Source organism: Eublepharis macularius, chromosome 4 (assembly GCF_028583425.1).
Source record: "Eublepharis macularius isolate TG4126 chromosome 4, MPM_Emac_v1.0, whole genome shotgun sequence".
NCBI classification, from domain to species: domain Eukaryota; kingdom Metazoa; phylum Chordata; class Lepidosauria; order Squamata; family Eublepharidae; genus Eublepharis; species Eublepharis macularius.
Window position 1 is genome coordinate 172,007,348 of NC_072793.1, and position 16,310 is coordinate 172,023,657.

The following is a 16,310-nucleotide window of genomic DNA, read 5'->3' on the forward strand; positions in this document are numbered from 1 at the left end:
GGGACGATAGGTTTGAGCCAGGATTCTGCTGTGTGTTTTGCTTCCAGTGGGACTATTGCCAGGAGAGGGGGGGGGCATATCCCTGCCTAGTAGAGGGCAAATAGGCCCTGTGACTCAGACACTCATTGAGGGTGGTCAGTTCTGGTTTGGAAAATTCCTGAGTATTTGGGGGCGGTGCTTGAAGAGCTTGGGGTTTAGGGGCGGGAAGGAGTTTAACGGTGATGTGCTGCTGTAATGTCTGCCCTCTGAAATTGCCATTTCCTCTAGGGGAAAAGATCTCTATGGGCTGGAGGTCAGGTATAATTCTGGTAGGACCTCAGGCTCCACCTGGAGGTTGGCAAATCTTTGTGACCCATCTCTGGGGAGCTGTAGAGTGGACTTGCTCCTACAACTCAAAGTCATGGGCTTCTGCTGGAGTTGCAGTCTTTTTTCTCTATCCCAAGGGGGTTGGGGGGTCAAGGGGCTGTGGCCACATCAGCGGTTGGGGGTTGGCTTCATCTCTTTCTGCCACTCAGAGGAAAATTACTAGTCATTGCTCTGTAATTGATGGGTTTTGCTAGGGATGCCAGCGTGCTCACTATGAAATCGGGGCCTTGCAGGTTGGTACGTGTTGTTTTCCTGCCCCTGCAGAATGACCATAGGGATCCAATCCAAAAATGTCTATCGTTTCTGCCTTGTGTGAATTCTTAGATGAGAAGAAAGGTTTCCACTGTGACTGCAGCTTTTCCAACACTTTAGGTGTTTATATGGCTTCTTTCTTCTGCGAATTCTTTGATGGGCAGTAAGGTGTGCACTCTGAACAAAACTTTCCCCACATTCCAGGCATTTATAAGGTTTTTCCCCTGTGTGAAGTCTTTGATGGGAAGTAAGATGATGTCCCCGACTGAAGCTTTTCCCACACTCCAGGCATTTATAGGGTTTCTCCCCTCTGTGAATTCTTTGATGGGAAGTAAGGTGTGCATTCTGACTGAAATTTTTCCCACATTCCAGGCATTTATAAGGTTTCTCCCCTGTGTGAGTTCTTTGGTGTGAATTAAGACTTCCTTTCCAACGGAATCTTTTTCCACACTCCACACATTTATATGATTTCTCCCCTGTGTGAATTCTTTGATGAGAAGCAAGGCTTCCACTAAGACTGAAGCATTTTCCACATTCCAGGCATTTATATGATTTCTCCCCCGTGTGAATTTTTTGATGAGAAGCAAGGCTTCCACTAAGACTGAAGCATTTCCCACACTCCAGGCATTTATAAGGCTTCTCCCCTGTATGAATTCTTTGATGAGAAGTAAGGTGTCCATTCCGAGCGAAGCTTTTCCCACACTCCAGGCATTTATGTGGCTTCTCCCCATTGTGAATTCTTTGATGGGAAGTAAGGTGATGTCTCCGAGTGAACCTTTTCCCACACTCCAGGCATTCATACGGTTTCTCCCCTCTGTGAATTCTTCGATGGTAAGTAAGATGTGCATGCTGACCGAAACTTTTCCCACATTCCAGGCATTTATAGGGTTTCTCTCCTGTGTGAGTTCTTTGGTGTGAACTAAGACTTACATTCCAACTGAAGCTTTTCCCACACTCCAGGCATTTAAATGGCTTCTCCCCTGTGTGGATCCTTTGATGGGAATTAAGGTTTCCACTCTGATTGAAGGTTTTTCCACACTCCAGGCATTTATATATTTTCTTCCTGTTATAGGTGTTCTGTTGAATATTAATTTGCAATTCTTCAGGCAATTTTACTCCGCTTCCAGTTTGCTCATTCCTTTTGCCTCCTCTGTATATTTTCTGCAGTAGGGAATCACCCCTCTGTAAAAGACCAGTCTTATTTCTCCTATACAGATCTTCTCCCTCCTTCCTCAGTGGATCACAATATTCATCCTTCTCTTTTGCATCTAAATATGTATCCTCTCTCTCCATCTCTGTATGTTCAGATGCCTCCGTTACTGAGTCCAACATGCCTCCTGCTGAAAGAAAGAAAGAAAGAAAGAAAGAAAGAAAGAAAGAAAGATGTGATGATCGGACACTTTCCCCAAGTACCTATGTGAGTTTTCTACTGTGGTTTGTAATAATCATTTTTGTACTCTATGATGTCCTGGGGTTAAGGGCACACAGTGCATAGCTCTCTTTCTCAATTCTTCTAAATTCACAATTTCTCTCAATTCTTCGAAATTCCAAGCTGAATAAGTTGGCAGAGTAGCCGTTTGTATCATAATCAAAGTGACCCAAAAGGATATAAGGGAGAGAATATACAACTAAGACCTTCTGCCTCAAAGTAACCCAATGGCTTTAAATTTCTCTTTTCCTGCTTGGGTGAATTTTCAGTGGAGAGTGTTTGGGGAGGGGTCTGTTGGCACCCTTTACAGAGGGAGAGGCATTCATTCTTTAACACATATGGCAGAAGGTCTGAAGAGAGGTGGCCAGACAGATAGAGAAGGTAATCTGATGTGAACAAGAAATCAGATTATAATCACAGAGGTACACTTTAGTTCTAGCAAAAGAGGGATACATTTTTACCCTGCGGGGGGGGGGGGTTGTGCTCAGAGGTCCTGGTGGTTGGCCATACAGGGGGTGTGGCTGGGCAGAGGTTGGGAGGGTGACAGAGCTCACAGTCCCCCTTTTCTGCCACAAGTGCCTGAATCGATTGCCTCATGCCACCTAGTTGACTGGAGCTGGCTGATTCTCCTACTGAGAGGGGTTATGAGAGGACAGGCAGGAAGTCTGCCTCTAGCCTAAGGGAGGAGCAGAGAGTAAACCCTTGTCATAAAAGGGATGGTGAGTGAAAAGTCTGGGTCGAGGTGAACCCTTCACTATGAACTATTAACTTATGACCATGACCAGCAGAAGAAATCTCTCATTCCTCATTTCAACATAACTGGCATGAACTCACAGCAAAAAAAGAAACCTGAAATTAGGGGATGAACCAAATGAGCTGCTGTATAGAAAGCTAGAACTCAAGGCTTGGTGTCTGCACACATTTTGCCATGTCTTGTTTGGGAGGCTGGTCCTGAAACAGACTACATGGTATTGACTGACCTGTTGCTTGTGGCAATTAAACGGAGAGGTCAATAATGATGCCACATTTTCCATTTTGCAATATCTGAGCAAGTCTGTTAATGATAGGATGTTTTGGAGGTCTTTCATTCACAAGGTTGCCATAGGTCAGAAGTGACTTGACAGCACATAACACACACACACACACACACACACACACAGAGTCTTTCACAGGGATGATGATTGGCAGAGAGACAACAGAGAGATCACATTTTGCTTTGATTGCTTAAGGAATGAGAAATCATTTCCTACCCTAGGAATTATGGGAAAGAGGCTGTGGCAATCATCCACAGAAGTTGTGGCTCCCCTTCTTGGACCTGAACTGATCCTTGGTAATTGGCTACCAATCAGAGCCTATGGAACTACAATATGGGGTGGGGTGAATTGGAGTAAGCTTCAGTTTAAAAAGGGGAGGGAAAACCTCTTTCCTCAGATTAGGACCTGGAGGTTCTAGTTAAAAGTGTTAAATTAGCCATGACTATATCTAGGCTTTTTTAGGTAGGTTGGTAGGCTTATGGGAGAAGGGGGCTAAATAAGGACCCCAGCAAAAGCCAGAAGCACCAGATCTACCAAGGCAGTTTCTGAGAACCAGAGACTGAGGTAAAAGGGTAAACTTACACCTTTGAGGGGACCTACGGTTCAGTAACCAGGTAAATGGAATAAACCTCCTAGCCTGAGGTAAAGGTTCTGGGCAAAAGAAGCAAGACCTTCAACTCAGGGTTTATGTTCCTGTAGTTTGGCCCAGTTATAGAACATTCAACCCCTTTGGGGGAAATGTTGTAACCACTGGGTTGCAGTTGAGAGTCATTTTACCTATTTAAGAAGAAACGTTCTACTTACTCTGTTGAATACTGTTTTTTCCTGTTAAGTAAAACATGTCATTTTGCCTTCACCTGTATCGTCTGTCTGATTAAATATTTAGTTAAAAGACACATGTCTTGTCTGTCCAGTAAAAAGAGAGCTAAATATACCTCATAAGTACATCCAATATTTTTATAAAAGCATCTGGAGAAAAGATGTAGTTTAAACACCACTAAGACTTCATCACAAGCTAGTGTTACTTGTTCCTATGAATGTGGGTTATGGTTATTCAAGATATTCAAAGATAAAAAGAGGCTAATGGTAAGGTAGGGATGTTTTAGAAAGGTTCCAAGCATTTACAAAGGTCCTTGAAAGGTTTAATACAACATAATCCTAAACATAATAAAATATTGCGCCTAGGGTACAGACGTCTGAGAGCTCATCTTTCTCCTGTAACTGCCTCAGAGACTTTAAGAAGCCATTCTTTGGGAAGGAGGCTTCCCAGGGGAGCCATGCTTTGAGGGCAGCCAGAAACAACCATCAAGGAGAGCAGAGATACCCCAGCACATGATCGAATGAGAGAGGACTAGCTAGATGGAGGAAGTAACTGGGATGATTTTAATCTGCACAGCAAACCTGGAACCTATAAATCAAATCTGCCTTTCTTTTTAAACATCATGGAGATAAGATGCATTTTTACATATTTGATTTTCCTCAGCTCAGATGATATAGTTGTGATGGACTGCACTTAACAGCAGGTTTCCGAAGTGCAGCTGGGAGGGGAAGAGTTAATTATTCCCTAGAATGGAGAGCTTGAGTGACAGGCTGCTCCCTCTTCTCTGATTGGTCAGTAAGAACCAGTCTGAAGGCAGTTAGTTGGCTTTCTGACAGAAGTTAGTTGGTTTTCTGACAGAATTTGAAGGGAGTCTGACAAAGCAAGTCAGACAGGTTCATCTTTAGAGTGAAGAGAGAAGACTCCTTTGCCTTAACTGTACTATTACTGTCCTGAGGAAGAATTCTTTCTAAGAAGTCGAAGTCTGTCAGCCTAAGCTGAAGTATGCTTTAAACAGATACCAGCATTTCAAGCCAAAAAGAAGAGGGGTTATATCTTCTGAGGAGAAGATTAATTCTAGCCCAGTTTTTGAAGGGGGTTTGGCTCTGAGGAGGAACCTGGGTCAGTTGTGAAGGGAAAACAGTTTTAGCCTATTAAGGAGATATAAATATGCTCTTGTTTCAAAAAGTTACTAACTCCTGAACTGTCATAGAAAACTTTCTGAAAAAACATTGTTGCAGTACCTAAATTACTAAATAAAACATCTCTCACTGTTAAGAAACAAGAATATATGAAAATAAGCTTCAAGGATATTATTGTGCCTGTTACACGAAGTATATTCCTGTTAAGTAAAGTAATGCCAGCAAAATTTTACCTCTGCATTTTCATCCCCTGACTAAACTTACTCAATCCCTGCCTGTGAAATAAAGTTACTTGTTTTTGATTGTTATACAGTCTCTAGTGCCATTTCCAACAAGTCCATCAAGTTCCTGGGCTGGGCTAAAAAGCCAAAATATATCTGAATTTCAGGATAGGACAAACAAACTTTCAAAACCACAAATATTAACACACTACTTGAGGCTGCTCAATCAGTGCGGGAAACTGAATTTTGTCAGGAAAAGCTGCCTCACAGTGGGGAGAGTGAAGGGGGTTCCATCATAATAGTCTTATGAAGATCAACTGTTTTGTGCCTGTGTATCCACTGTATGCTATGCTTTTTAAGATAAACATTTCTCATGTGGTTTCTGTACCCACAAAAAGCTTCATTCTTGGGCATATGTGAAAAAGGCATATGAGATAAGTAGAGAGCTGCTGCTTTGTGGATAATCTCTAACAAGCAACTGACTTTTCAGTTCAGACAAGGGACAACCAAAGCTACTGTAGCACGGTGGTTAAGTGGTTTGGCTGCGAATCAGCACTCTACTGGTCCGAATCCCATTATGGCCATGAGCTCAGTAGGCCTTGGGTAAGCCATTCCTCTCAGCCCCAGCTCCCCAGTTGTATTGTCGGGATAACTGCTCTGGGTGAGGCACTGATCTGTCTAGAAGTGCAGTATATAAGCACAGTTGTTGTTAAAGAGGGACATGACAGAAGTTTATAAAATTATGCATGGTCTAGAGGGAGTGGACAGAGAAAACATTTTCTCCCACTCCCCAAAGACTAGAACTCAAGGGCATCCAATGAAGCAGATAGGCAGTAGATACAGGATGGACAAAAGGAAACACTTCTTTACACAAAGAGTGATTAAAATGTGAAATTCACTACCAGAGGCCACAGCTTTAAAAGGGGGATTAGACAGATTAATGGAGGATAGGTCTAACAGCGGCTGCTAGCCATGGGGACTAAAGGGAAGGCATTCAGAAGCAGTTATCTTCTGAGTCCCAGTGCCAGGGGGCAGCATCAAGGGAAGGCCTCAGCCTCTAGGCCCTGTTGTTGGCACTTCAGAGTAACTAGTTGGCCACTGAGAGAGACAAGATGCTGGACTAGATGGACCACTGGTCCGATCCAGCACAGCTCCTCTTATTTTCTTGAGTTCTTATTTTCTTTTAGGAATTTTGATACTATTTAATAGGGTCTGTTTCAGATAGGCTGAGTGTTAATCTCTTAGAGGCCTATGGAGGCAAACTCTGAGAAAACAGAAAGATCATTGAGTGGCATAAAAGCTGGGAAAAGGTGAACTCCTTGCTGAGGTCTAGCAACTTGAAACAAATGCCAGCAGTTTCAATCCTTCATCTCCAGTCACAAAAGGAGGATCTTCACAGTCCTTCAGCCAGAACTGGAACAACCTTTCCATCTAAGAAAGGGAACTGAACCCACATCCTCTCTTCCAGTACAAGAAAAACTTGATCTCCAGCATCCCCCTTCTTAGCAATTAAACATGGGAAGAAAACAATGGGGGGGGGAGAATTATGTCTCAGGTTTACATTAAAAAAAGGGAACCCAGTCTTGGAAGTGACATTTGACTGTCCATTCATACAGAGTTGCAGAAACCAGGGGAGCTGTCCATTTTCAAACTAGTCCTCCTTCCCATATAGGACAAAAAGACAAACTGGAGGAGAGAAGAATTATGTAAGCCACCTAGGGTTCCCTCTGGGGAGAAAGGTGGGGAATAACTGAAGTAAATAAATAACCGATAAAGGACAACTGTTTACCTGGAGTCTGGGCTACATCTAAGTGAGCTCTGGGCCAGCCTGGCTGCCCCTCCAACTGGATCTACCAATTTTCTGTCCCCATCCACTGTCCCCATCCACTGGGGATCTACTGTGGAGCCCTCTCCCTGCTAAGACCGCATCTGCATGTTTCTTAGGGTGCTGAATCAGCTTTCCAACAGGCTGCTCCAGACAACATGCAATTGACTGTTAATCAAAAGAGATGAATCCTGGCTAGGGTTTAAATAATGTGGGGAAAACCAGGATTGCTTCTTCAAGACGCTGGAAGGCAGTGGGAGGGCTTCTGGTGTCCTGGCCTCACTGACAGTCCTTTAGATGGCACTGGATTTCTAGCCACTGGGTGTGACAGAATGTTGGACTGGATGGGCCACTGGCCTGATCCAACATGGCTTTGCTTATGTTCTTATGTTCTTATGTATTGGCATCTGGTATGTGCCAGACCCTTCAGGTTCACTTACAACCCTGCTCTGTGCTGGGGGTGAAAGGAGGAGGTAAAATGTGTTTATATAATTGCTGTCTGGAGGTGCTTTGGGTCATGTGTCTGCACTAAAGCACATTATTGGCAGGCCCTTGCCAGAATCAGTGCCTGGAGTCACCAGTTAAAGGGATCTGAGAAGAAACGTCTGGGAAACACCTGGCCTGAAGGGCCTCTCTGAAGGCCTCTCTGAACGGGCAATACTGGACTCAACTTGACCTCAGTGCTGTGCCTTGGTAGAAGGAACTTCCCTATTTTCATAGTTTCGAGATCTACAGGGACCATTTCTACATTCAAAATTCATCCATGCCCTTTTGAGGAAAAGCAACTGTGAGGACAAAGAAGGCCACAGAAATCCTCCTGCCTTTGGAAGAGAAAGGCAACACACCTACCTGCCCATCCCTCCTCTTCATCAGAGACCAGGAGAAACAGCTCTTGGTCCTCTTCCAGCCAGGATATGAGGTCAGGTTTGGCAATCTGAGGTCCTTTTTATGAGGAAAAAAAGAAAATAATAATTTTTCAGATGCAGATACATCCAGGGATTCCAAGACAGGTTTCCTGTATTCCTCCAGAAATACAAAAAAGACAAGTAATAGGTGTGGGGGTGGAGGTCAAGAATTATCCATCTGGCACTGGCAGTTCTGTGCCTGCTCCTGGCCCAGCTGAGATTGAAATGCCAGCTGAGAACAAATCAGGGGCAGAGAATCCAGCAGAGCTCACTCCACACTCACATCTCAGCCCACGTAAGGCAAGGCCCAGACCAGAAGGAAGCCCCTGCTTAGACTGCTTCACCTTCTTCAGACCACGCATCTCATGTGGCCGAGACATAGATCTGCCAGGCAGGGGCTCCCCCTCTGCAAAGAGAACCCACAACTCCTGCCACTTCAGAGGAAGGATTGTGGAGGGTGGCAGAGATCAGCCACTGGGCCCAGGGCAGACACCCGGACCGTGTCCTTCCTCAATAAGGACCTCCTTACAGTCACTCTGCATAGCAAAGAGAAGGCAGTGCAGGAGAAAGGGATCCTCACCCAGAGAGGCCACGTTCCCAAAATTCTCCAGCATGACTTCCTTGTAGAGAGCCCTCTGGGCTGGGCGCAGCAGGGTCCACTCCTCGTGGGTGAAATGCACAGCCACCTCTTCAAAGGACACTGGCCTCTGGAAGAAGGAAGGGTTGTTTTTTTACATCTGGTCCATGGGGGGAATGGGAGCAAAAAACAAAGACAAGAAACGAACACTGGAAGACCATCACAAAGAAGACTGGAGAAGAGCCCTGAGGGGGCATCTGGCTCCTGCCTCCCAGCTGTCCTTGGGGGCATCCTGGGACCTCATCTTCCAGTACCAGAACCAAAGGCAAGGACCCTGATCCCCTGAGCCCTGCAGTAATGAAGAAAGCGCCCTTGTCCTCCGCCCCCCTTACCTGGGCTGGCCGCATGGCGACTCTTTTCCCTTTATCACACAGAGGAGGTGATGGAGAAGGCATCAAGGGTCTCCCTTTCACAGCAATCTGGAAAAGAAAGCGAGTGGGAAATCTTTTTTGCTGCGTGCAAATCTCTGTGTGTGTGTACCTCAAGACTTAGCAAAGATCTGGCTCTGCACAAAAGACGCAAAAGGCTCCCTCTGAGGCAGGAGGGGAAACCCCAGGGGAGACGGATGGGAATTGGCGGGAATAGATCTCCCCTCCTCCCGCTCCTTTGTCTCTGCTTTTGGATCTTTGTCTCTGCAGACCCCTCCCCATATTACCCTCCTTCTCCCATCCAAAGCCCCTCTGACCACACCAGATTCCCTCCCAGCTGTTCAAGCAGCAGCCCGGGAGACTCCAAGACCTCTTCTGGGGAGGGGGGCGGTCAGGAAAAGACCTTCTCCCATGCCCCCCCCCCTGCTCCCCGGATTTGGATTCTGCACCTCACTCTTTTTGGGCTTCGTGGCTCTCTTAGATGCAAAATGGAGAACCGCAGGGAGGGTAACTTTCCCCCTCCCCCACTGAAGCCTCTCTGCTCTGGGCCTTGCATTGCAGCCCCTCCCCATGCTTTCCCCCTCCGAAGCCCCTTTGAGCTCACCAAATCCCTCCAAACCGTTCAAGCCACAGTATAGAGGACTCAGAGGCAGCTTCTGGGAGGGAGGGGGAGGAAAGGCGCCCTCCACGTGCCTCTCTAGGACTGCTGACTCTCTCACTTTAACCATTCCCAGTCCCATGTCCCAGTAGCAAGAAACTTGGTAGAGAGATAACAAACAGCTCCAATCACAACTTGATCACAACAATCTAACTTGAATGTGCTTTTGTGGTAGCCGTTTCCACACTCTAGATGTTTACATTTGTATTTCATTTATTTATGTAAAACATTTATATGCTATATATATATATATTTTCTGCCCAAAACAAGGTGGGGCATTTAAAATGTGTTTATAATACAAATATATACACACATATACACACACACATACACTTACACATACACTAGTGGCCAAAACTGTGGAAACCTTTTGGAAAAAGTGCAGTTTTGAGGTTTGATGGCTCATAACACCACTCTTTTTTGGAGTAATACCATAAAATTATATATCAATGGAAAGATAATTTAATCAAGAATATAATGCAATAACTTTTGTGAAGGATTTTTTTTTAGAACAGTAGTTATAAAGAAGAAAATTGAAACATAGAAAAAATGAGTTATACATCAATTCTCACCATGTCAGTTTAACACTTAGTTGGGTAGCGTTTTGCTTTGATTATGGCCTTACAATGCCTTCCCATGGAGTGAATGAAGTTTTTTTAGTTCAGCAGCTGTTATAATGTGAAAACACGATTTATTGCTTCTATTAATTGTGTTTTATTGCTGGGTTGCTTCTCACTAACCAAACTGGGTGCCTGTGTAGATGGAACAAGACTGGAGTGATAGGTCCCTGCGACACACTTTACTCAACATTCTGGCCATTGCATTCTTTACCAATTGCAGCTTCTGGACAGTCTTCAAAGGCAATGCTACAGAAAGAGCCATCTGGCCGGGATCAGGTGTGGAACAGGTGGCAATGCCTGCCTCTCCTTGACCTGACCAGGATCATGCATGGAGCAGGTGGCAATTGCGCCCCTCCTTCATTTGGCTGGGTCAGGCATGGAATAAGTGGCAATGCCAGCCCCCTTCTCCTGGTTGGGATCAGGAGCAGAGCAGGTGGCAATGCCACCTCACCCAGCCAGGATCTGGTGCAGAGCAGGCGGCAATGCCCACCTACCCACAGTCCCCTTTCTAGTGCCCATTATATTTTTTCCCACAACAGGCTTTGTTGCTAGTAATAACATACTTTGTAAACTGTCCTGAGTGCGTGTTAAGTTGTCCTGAAGGTGGTATATAAATCGAATGTTGTTATTATTTAGTGTTTAGTGTTTTTAAAAATAAGGCCAGGATTTCTGTTAATATGAAACACTATTGCAATTAGAATAAATGTTTCATGGGCACAGCGTCTTTCGGGATCACGGTGCGTAACACAGCAGAGGAGCAATTGTGGGTTGCTGAGTAGGTTTCAATCAGGGGCAAGGAAAATGGACTCACTGATGTGACTGGCCAACACAGGACAACTGTGGGTGACAGGCAGTGTTGCCAAGTCGAGCGTGGGAAATTCCTAGCGCTTGGGGGAGGGCAGTTTGGGGAAGGGAAGGTGCTCAGCAGATATATTCCTAGAAATAGAAGTCCCACAACAGCTACCCTCTTTAGCCACTGTAGAACTCCGAGGAACCCCGCCATCAGAAGCCTGCACCAGTTTGGCCTGCCTGTTCAAGAAACAAAATGGAGCCCAGTCGGTGAAAGCTCTGCCCCCCTTCACTCCACCCCATGTAGCTTTCTTTGTCAGAAACTTTGGGGACGGACAGTGAAGAAAACAAGCCACAGGTGTCGTTCTTTGAGGGAACATTCCCCCAAACATGCAGAGGATAGAAGTGTCAGCAATTTGTAAGTTGCTGAGAAGATTTTTTGCACAGAGGTAGTGTTTTTCCAAATGTAATTTTAGAACAAATCACACACACACCGTCCAAACCACCTGTATTTAATCCCGCAAGATTCTGCAAAGGAGCTTAACGGGCTTTTGGAAAAGATTGATGGGAAGCGAGAGACCCCCTAGAATCCAAACGCTGGTACAGGGGGATGCCATAGCAACAGGAGAAATGCTGCAGCCCGGAGAGCCGCGCGCTCTAGCGGCTGAAAACAGAAGCAACCCGGGGGGAGGACCTGCCTCCTTCCCGGGCAGGAGTGGCCATTGCTGCGGCGGAGGCTCACTGGGAGGCTTCCTCGAGCGCAACCGCCCGGGTCGTTTCGAGAGTCTTTGGGGGGGAGGCAGCAAAGGCCGGGGCCGGGGGGCTTTCCTGCCCGCCTTTCCAAGACAGACGGAAAACGCCTTTCCTTGCGGCCTTTGGAGGTGCTGCGCCCCGGAGTCCCGCTGCGGCCGGCCGCCCCTTCCTCGGGGTGAAGACGAAAGCTCAGGGCAGCGGAGGGAAGAAAGCCGGTGAGGCAAGCGGGGAAGGGGGCTGCGGGCTGCCGGAGGGCCCGGGCGACGGGAAGCTGGGCGCGAGTGGCGGGGCCTTTCCGGGTCAGAGTCCGCCCCGTGCAGCGAAGGCAGGGCGGAAGGCGAAGCGCGATACCCGTGGGCGAGTAAACAATTGCAGCCTCTGCGGGGCAATGCAATTGAAATCGCGGTCTGTGTGTGTGTGTGTGTGTGGTGGTGGAGAGTGCCCTCAAGTCACAGCTGACATGGCGACCCCACCCCCCCCCCGGGTGGGGTTTTCATGGCAAGAGACTAACAGAGGTGGTTTACCGTTGCCTGCCTCTGCAGCCCTGGTCTAACCCTAACCCATCCAATGACTAACCAAGGCCGACCGCAGGAGGTGATGGACAGGTAACAGGATTAAGGGTTTGTTGAGTCATCGCTGCAGGGTCCAGAAGTTAACACTGTTCAAAATTATGAGGGGAAATCTCCCTAAAGCCTAATTTTAGTCTCCCCTCCAACCCACTGGTCTTGCATTTATCAAGGCAGATAACAAGGGTCATTCTAATTTGCACAGACAAGCAAACAGAAATCAATGGGATTTCAGAGGTTTACAAACGATTTAGGAGAGTGGCAGGGAAATCCTAGGAAGTGACAGGTCATAGAAAGTATAAGAGTAAAAACTAGCACAAGTTTGGCTCCTTTTGTTATTTTAAGAATAATAAGAGAGATACATTCAAGGATGGAAGGAAAGACACTGAGGGGGGAGCTGTAGCTTTCAGGTTTCTTTCCTGCTCCAAGCAAGTTACCCTTAACATTCCCTCTCCTTTTGCCAGTGTCTCTCCCTTTTATTACATACTTTCTTAAACAGTACAGTGCAATGAAAATAGGGGAGGGAAGGATACTAGGGGGGAATGTTACATGCAAGACCATCTTAATTTTCAACTTCCTGCCAAGGCTAAAATATGGGAACGTGGCTGCTTCTTTGAAAAACCCTTTAACAAAAACTATATATGTTTATGTTCATTTGCTGTCTTGCTTGCACTAAATGACTGTTCCATTAAAAGTGGCTTGCTTGGCCAACCAGCTGCCTTGGGTGATCATTGAGCTCTCCTAGACAGATCTCGGAAGGAGAGACTGAATTAGCATAGGGGGGAAATCCCCAAACAGGGGGCCTGCCCTCTCTCTGCGATGAAATTGAGCCTCCTTCCTTTGCCATACCCCTGAATTGGGGGGGGGGGCATGCACATTAGCTGCAGCAAACTCAAACAGTATTCCGGGGGCAAATCCAAAGACTAACACAATTTATCCCAGTGGAAGCTTTTCGTGAGTCAGAGCTCTCTTCATCAGATGCAGAGGGGGAAGTGTGTTGGTCTTGTGGACTAGTGGCCGCTTCATCAGATGTATTCAGGCTTGGATAGGGGATCTATTTTATGCTTCCTTTGCCTCCCCCACAGGCCGTGGAAGAGCTGTTCCTCTACCTGCCTGTGCCGTCCCTGCAAGAAGCAGACATAAGAACTCAAGCCAGGCATTGAGAAAACAGCAATGTTTAGCCTGCTTTCCGGCAGCTCTATTGCCAGTAATTGACCAGACCATCTCCCAAAGAAGGAGCTTTGGGGGCTGGAGGGGAGGGCTGGTTCTGGCCAGTGGAAGACTCCTTGGGCTGATCTTTAGGGTGTGAACAGGATGCTTTTTCTGGTCTGTTTTTCTCTTGCGTCTCCCCTTCTCCGTTGAGCAGTCTTGTCGAAAGCTTCCTAGCCCAGCTCCTTCTCTTTCCTCCATTGCTCCTGCCACTGGCTTTAATGCTCAGCCCCAACCTTCTGACAGAGTGTGCTGGGATTCTTGATGTTATGTGTTGCTTTCCTGAATTTCTCTCTTGTTGAGCCGAGGAGGCCTAGGTTCAGTTGCAGAGACGTGAGCTCCAAGTTTCCCTTCGTGCAGCGGACGTGGTTTGTTAACTGTGTTCCATATTGTCACAAGGCAAATAAACCGAGCATTTGGTGGCTGTGCCTGGTTCCCGCCCTGCACGATTCCTCTTTTTCTCTTCAAGGTTCAAGGAGTCCCCAGGGCTCATCCAGGACTCTGGTTTGGAACTGGATCTCAAAACTCCATAATCATTAATGCAAAAAGATGGGCCACGTTAAACTCACCTCCCCTTTATTTCCTTCTCACCCACAGGCTGAAGAAAGAACGGTGTCCCTTGTCCCAATCTAGGCCCTCTGTCTTTGTTGGAGGAATGGCAACAGCCACCATGCAGCCAGATCAGGTAAGGGGGGATCATTTGGAGAGGGGCAGGGGGCAGCTGGGGGTGTCTTTTGCTGTGATGATTTAGGTGGGTAACCGGTCTGCAGTAGCACAAGATTTTCCAAGTGGAAGCTTTCGAGAGTCAGAGCTCCCTTCTTCAGAGGAAAGAGAGCTGTGACTCCCGAAAGCTTACACTCGGAAGATCTGGTGGTCTCTAAGGTGCCAGTGGACACACATCCTGCTCTTTTGCTGCAATGAGAGGTGGGGAAGGGGGGCTCATTCTGCCATTGCAGACTCTCTTGGGTGCCTACTGGGAAGGCTGTGAAATCCACTGATCCCTTTACATGAAGCTTTTGATCCCTGGTGGGAAAAAATCACCCCACCTTCATGTTATGTGTATGTCTTGGGGGGATTATTTGACTGATAGATTTTTTGTTTCTGTTTCAGTGCCTGGTTTCCTTTGAGGACGTAGCTGTGCATTTCACACCGGAGGAATGGGCTTTGCTGAATTTGGACCAAAGAGCTCTGTACAGGGAAGTGATGCTGGAGAACTATGAGAACGTGACCTTTCTGAGTAAGCAATTCTTTGCCTTCAGTTGATAGCTGCCATTTTCCTACTTAACAGTTTAAGGCTGTGGAGTTGCAATATTGACTGGAGATCCTGGAGATTTTTTGTCTTCCTCTGGGCACGGAACAGGGAAAACTGGGAGAGGGGGGGGGGAAGAGATAGCTGTGGATTTCCTGGATTGTGCAGGGGGTTAACATAGATGACCTTTGGTGTACCCTCCAGCTTTTTGCTTCTGTGGTGACTTGGTTGGGAGGTTTTGTGTTCTAAAAGAGAGAGAACCAAGCTGCAAGAAAGTGCAAGTGTCAGAAGAGGAGTCACATAGATTTGCCTGTTTCTGGGTTTTTAATGATTGTGAATTTTAATTATTTTGGGTTTTAAAAAATATTTGGTCTTATTTTGTGAGCTTTTTGAGCAAGTCTCTGAAGAGGAAGCATATAAATGTTTTTAATAACTAAAACCACATTAACCCACCCACAAATGTCTGCAGCTTAAAGTCCATTAAATCCTTAGGGCCCTAAAGGACCTCCTGAAAACCTCTTGGGATGGTGTACTAATCATCTCCTCAGGAAGCTCATTCCGTGAGGTGGGCGCCACTGTTGAAAGCGGGTTTGGTCCAGGTCGACTGTCTTAAGCAGGGAAACAAATAGGTGACACATAGAGGACTATAATTGGTGCACGGGGATGTAGGGGAAGAGACAGTCCTTCAATATGAGGTGACAAGAGCATGGATTAGCATGACCACTGATAAATAAATTGTTAGATAGGCCCCAGAAAACTAATTAAAGGATTCCATGTTTGGGCCGTTAGCAGAGTCTGTTGTTTAACATAGGAAGTGTGATTATAGGTGGTTGTGAGCTCGTTCTGCTGGCTGGTGTGTGTGTGGGAATGAAAATAATAAATCATACACTTGCTTTATATTTAGAAAAGAAATGAGAATTCTTTATTATAGGAACTCCATACTCTGATAGGATAGGAGGAGAGACAGATCCTAACTATCTATCTAGTCTAAGGATGGACATGGATGGCAGGGTAAGGCCAAGATGTTGCCAAGATGGAGGGAGGAGAAGGAGAGAGGTGTTGCCTGAAAGAATGCCAGGAAGAGAAGAAGTGAGAGGGAGGAAGTCAGGAGGAGGAAATCCTGAGAATAGCAATCTGCATATCAAAGGACAGTCAGAGCAATAAGCAGAATACCCTGACCTCTCTATCTTTCTAACTCTTTGGTTTGTCCCCCTCTGAAACCTGAGGAAAGGGACAGCACTGAATCCTCCTCTTCCAACAACCACATCATCTAAGAAGGGAGGGAGTTGGCAGGCCAGATGCAACTGGTATATAAATTGAATAAAATTAAAAAAAAATATAACTGACAGAAAGCTCACACTTAGCCACTACTCTGGATAGGTGTGACCAGAAGGTTTCCTTCAGGAAGAGTCATCCAAAAGCACCTAAAAGTCCACATCCTTCTCTGCTCATGAAGCCATGGTCCAAGGA

At 46.3% G+C, this 16,310-nt stretch overlaps 1 protein-coding gene across 1 annotated transcript in view; it reads right to left on the reverse strand.

Moving 5' to 3' along the window:
- The window catches only part of LOC129328762 (zinc finger protein 420-like), a 35,021-nt gene that overhangs the window by 18,511 nt on the left and 200 nt on the right, over positions 1 to 16,310 (reverse strand). The window contains exons 2-4 of the mRNA XM_054978040.1: positions 8,572 to 8,691; positions 7,936 to 8,028; positions 873 to 1,958 (exon numbers count right to left, since the gene is read on the reverse strand). Coding sequence (XP_054834015.1) covers positions 873 to 1,958; positions 7,936 to 8,028; positions 8,572 to 8,691 — 1,299 coding nt within the window. The remainder of the gene's footprint in view (positions 1 to 872; positions 1,959 to 7,935; positions 8,029 to 8,571; positions 8,692 to 16,310) is intronic.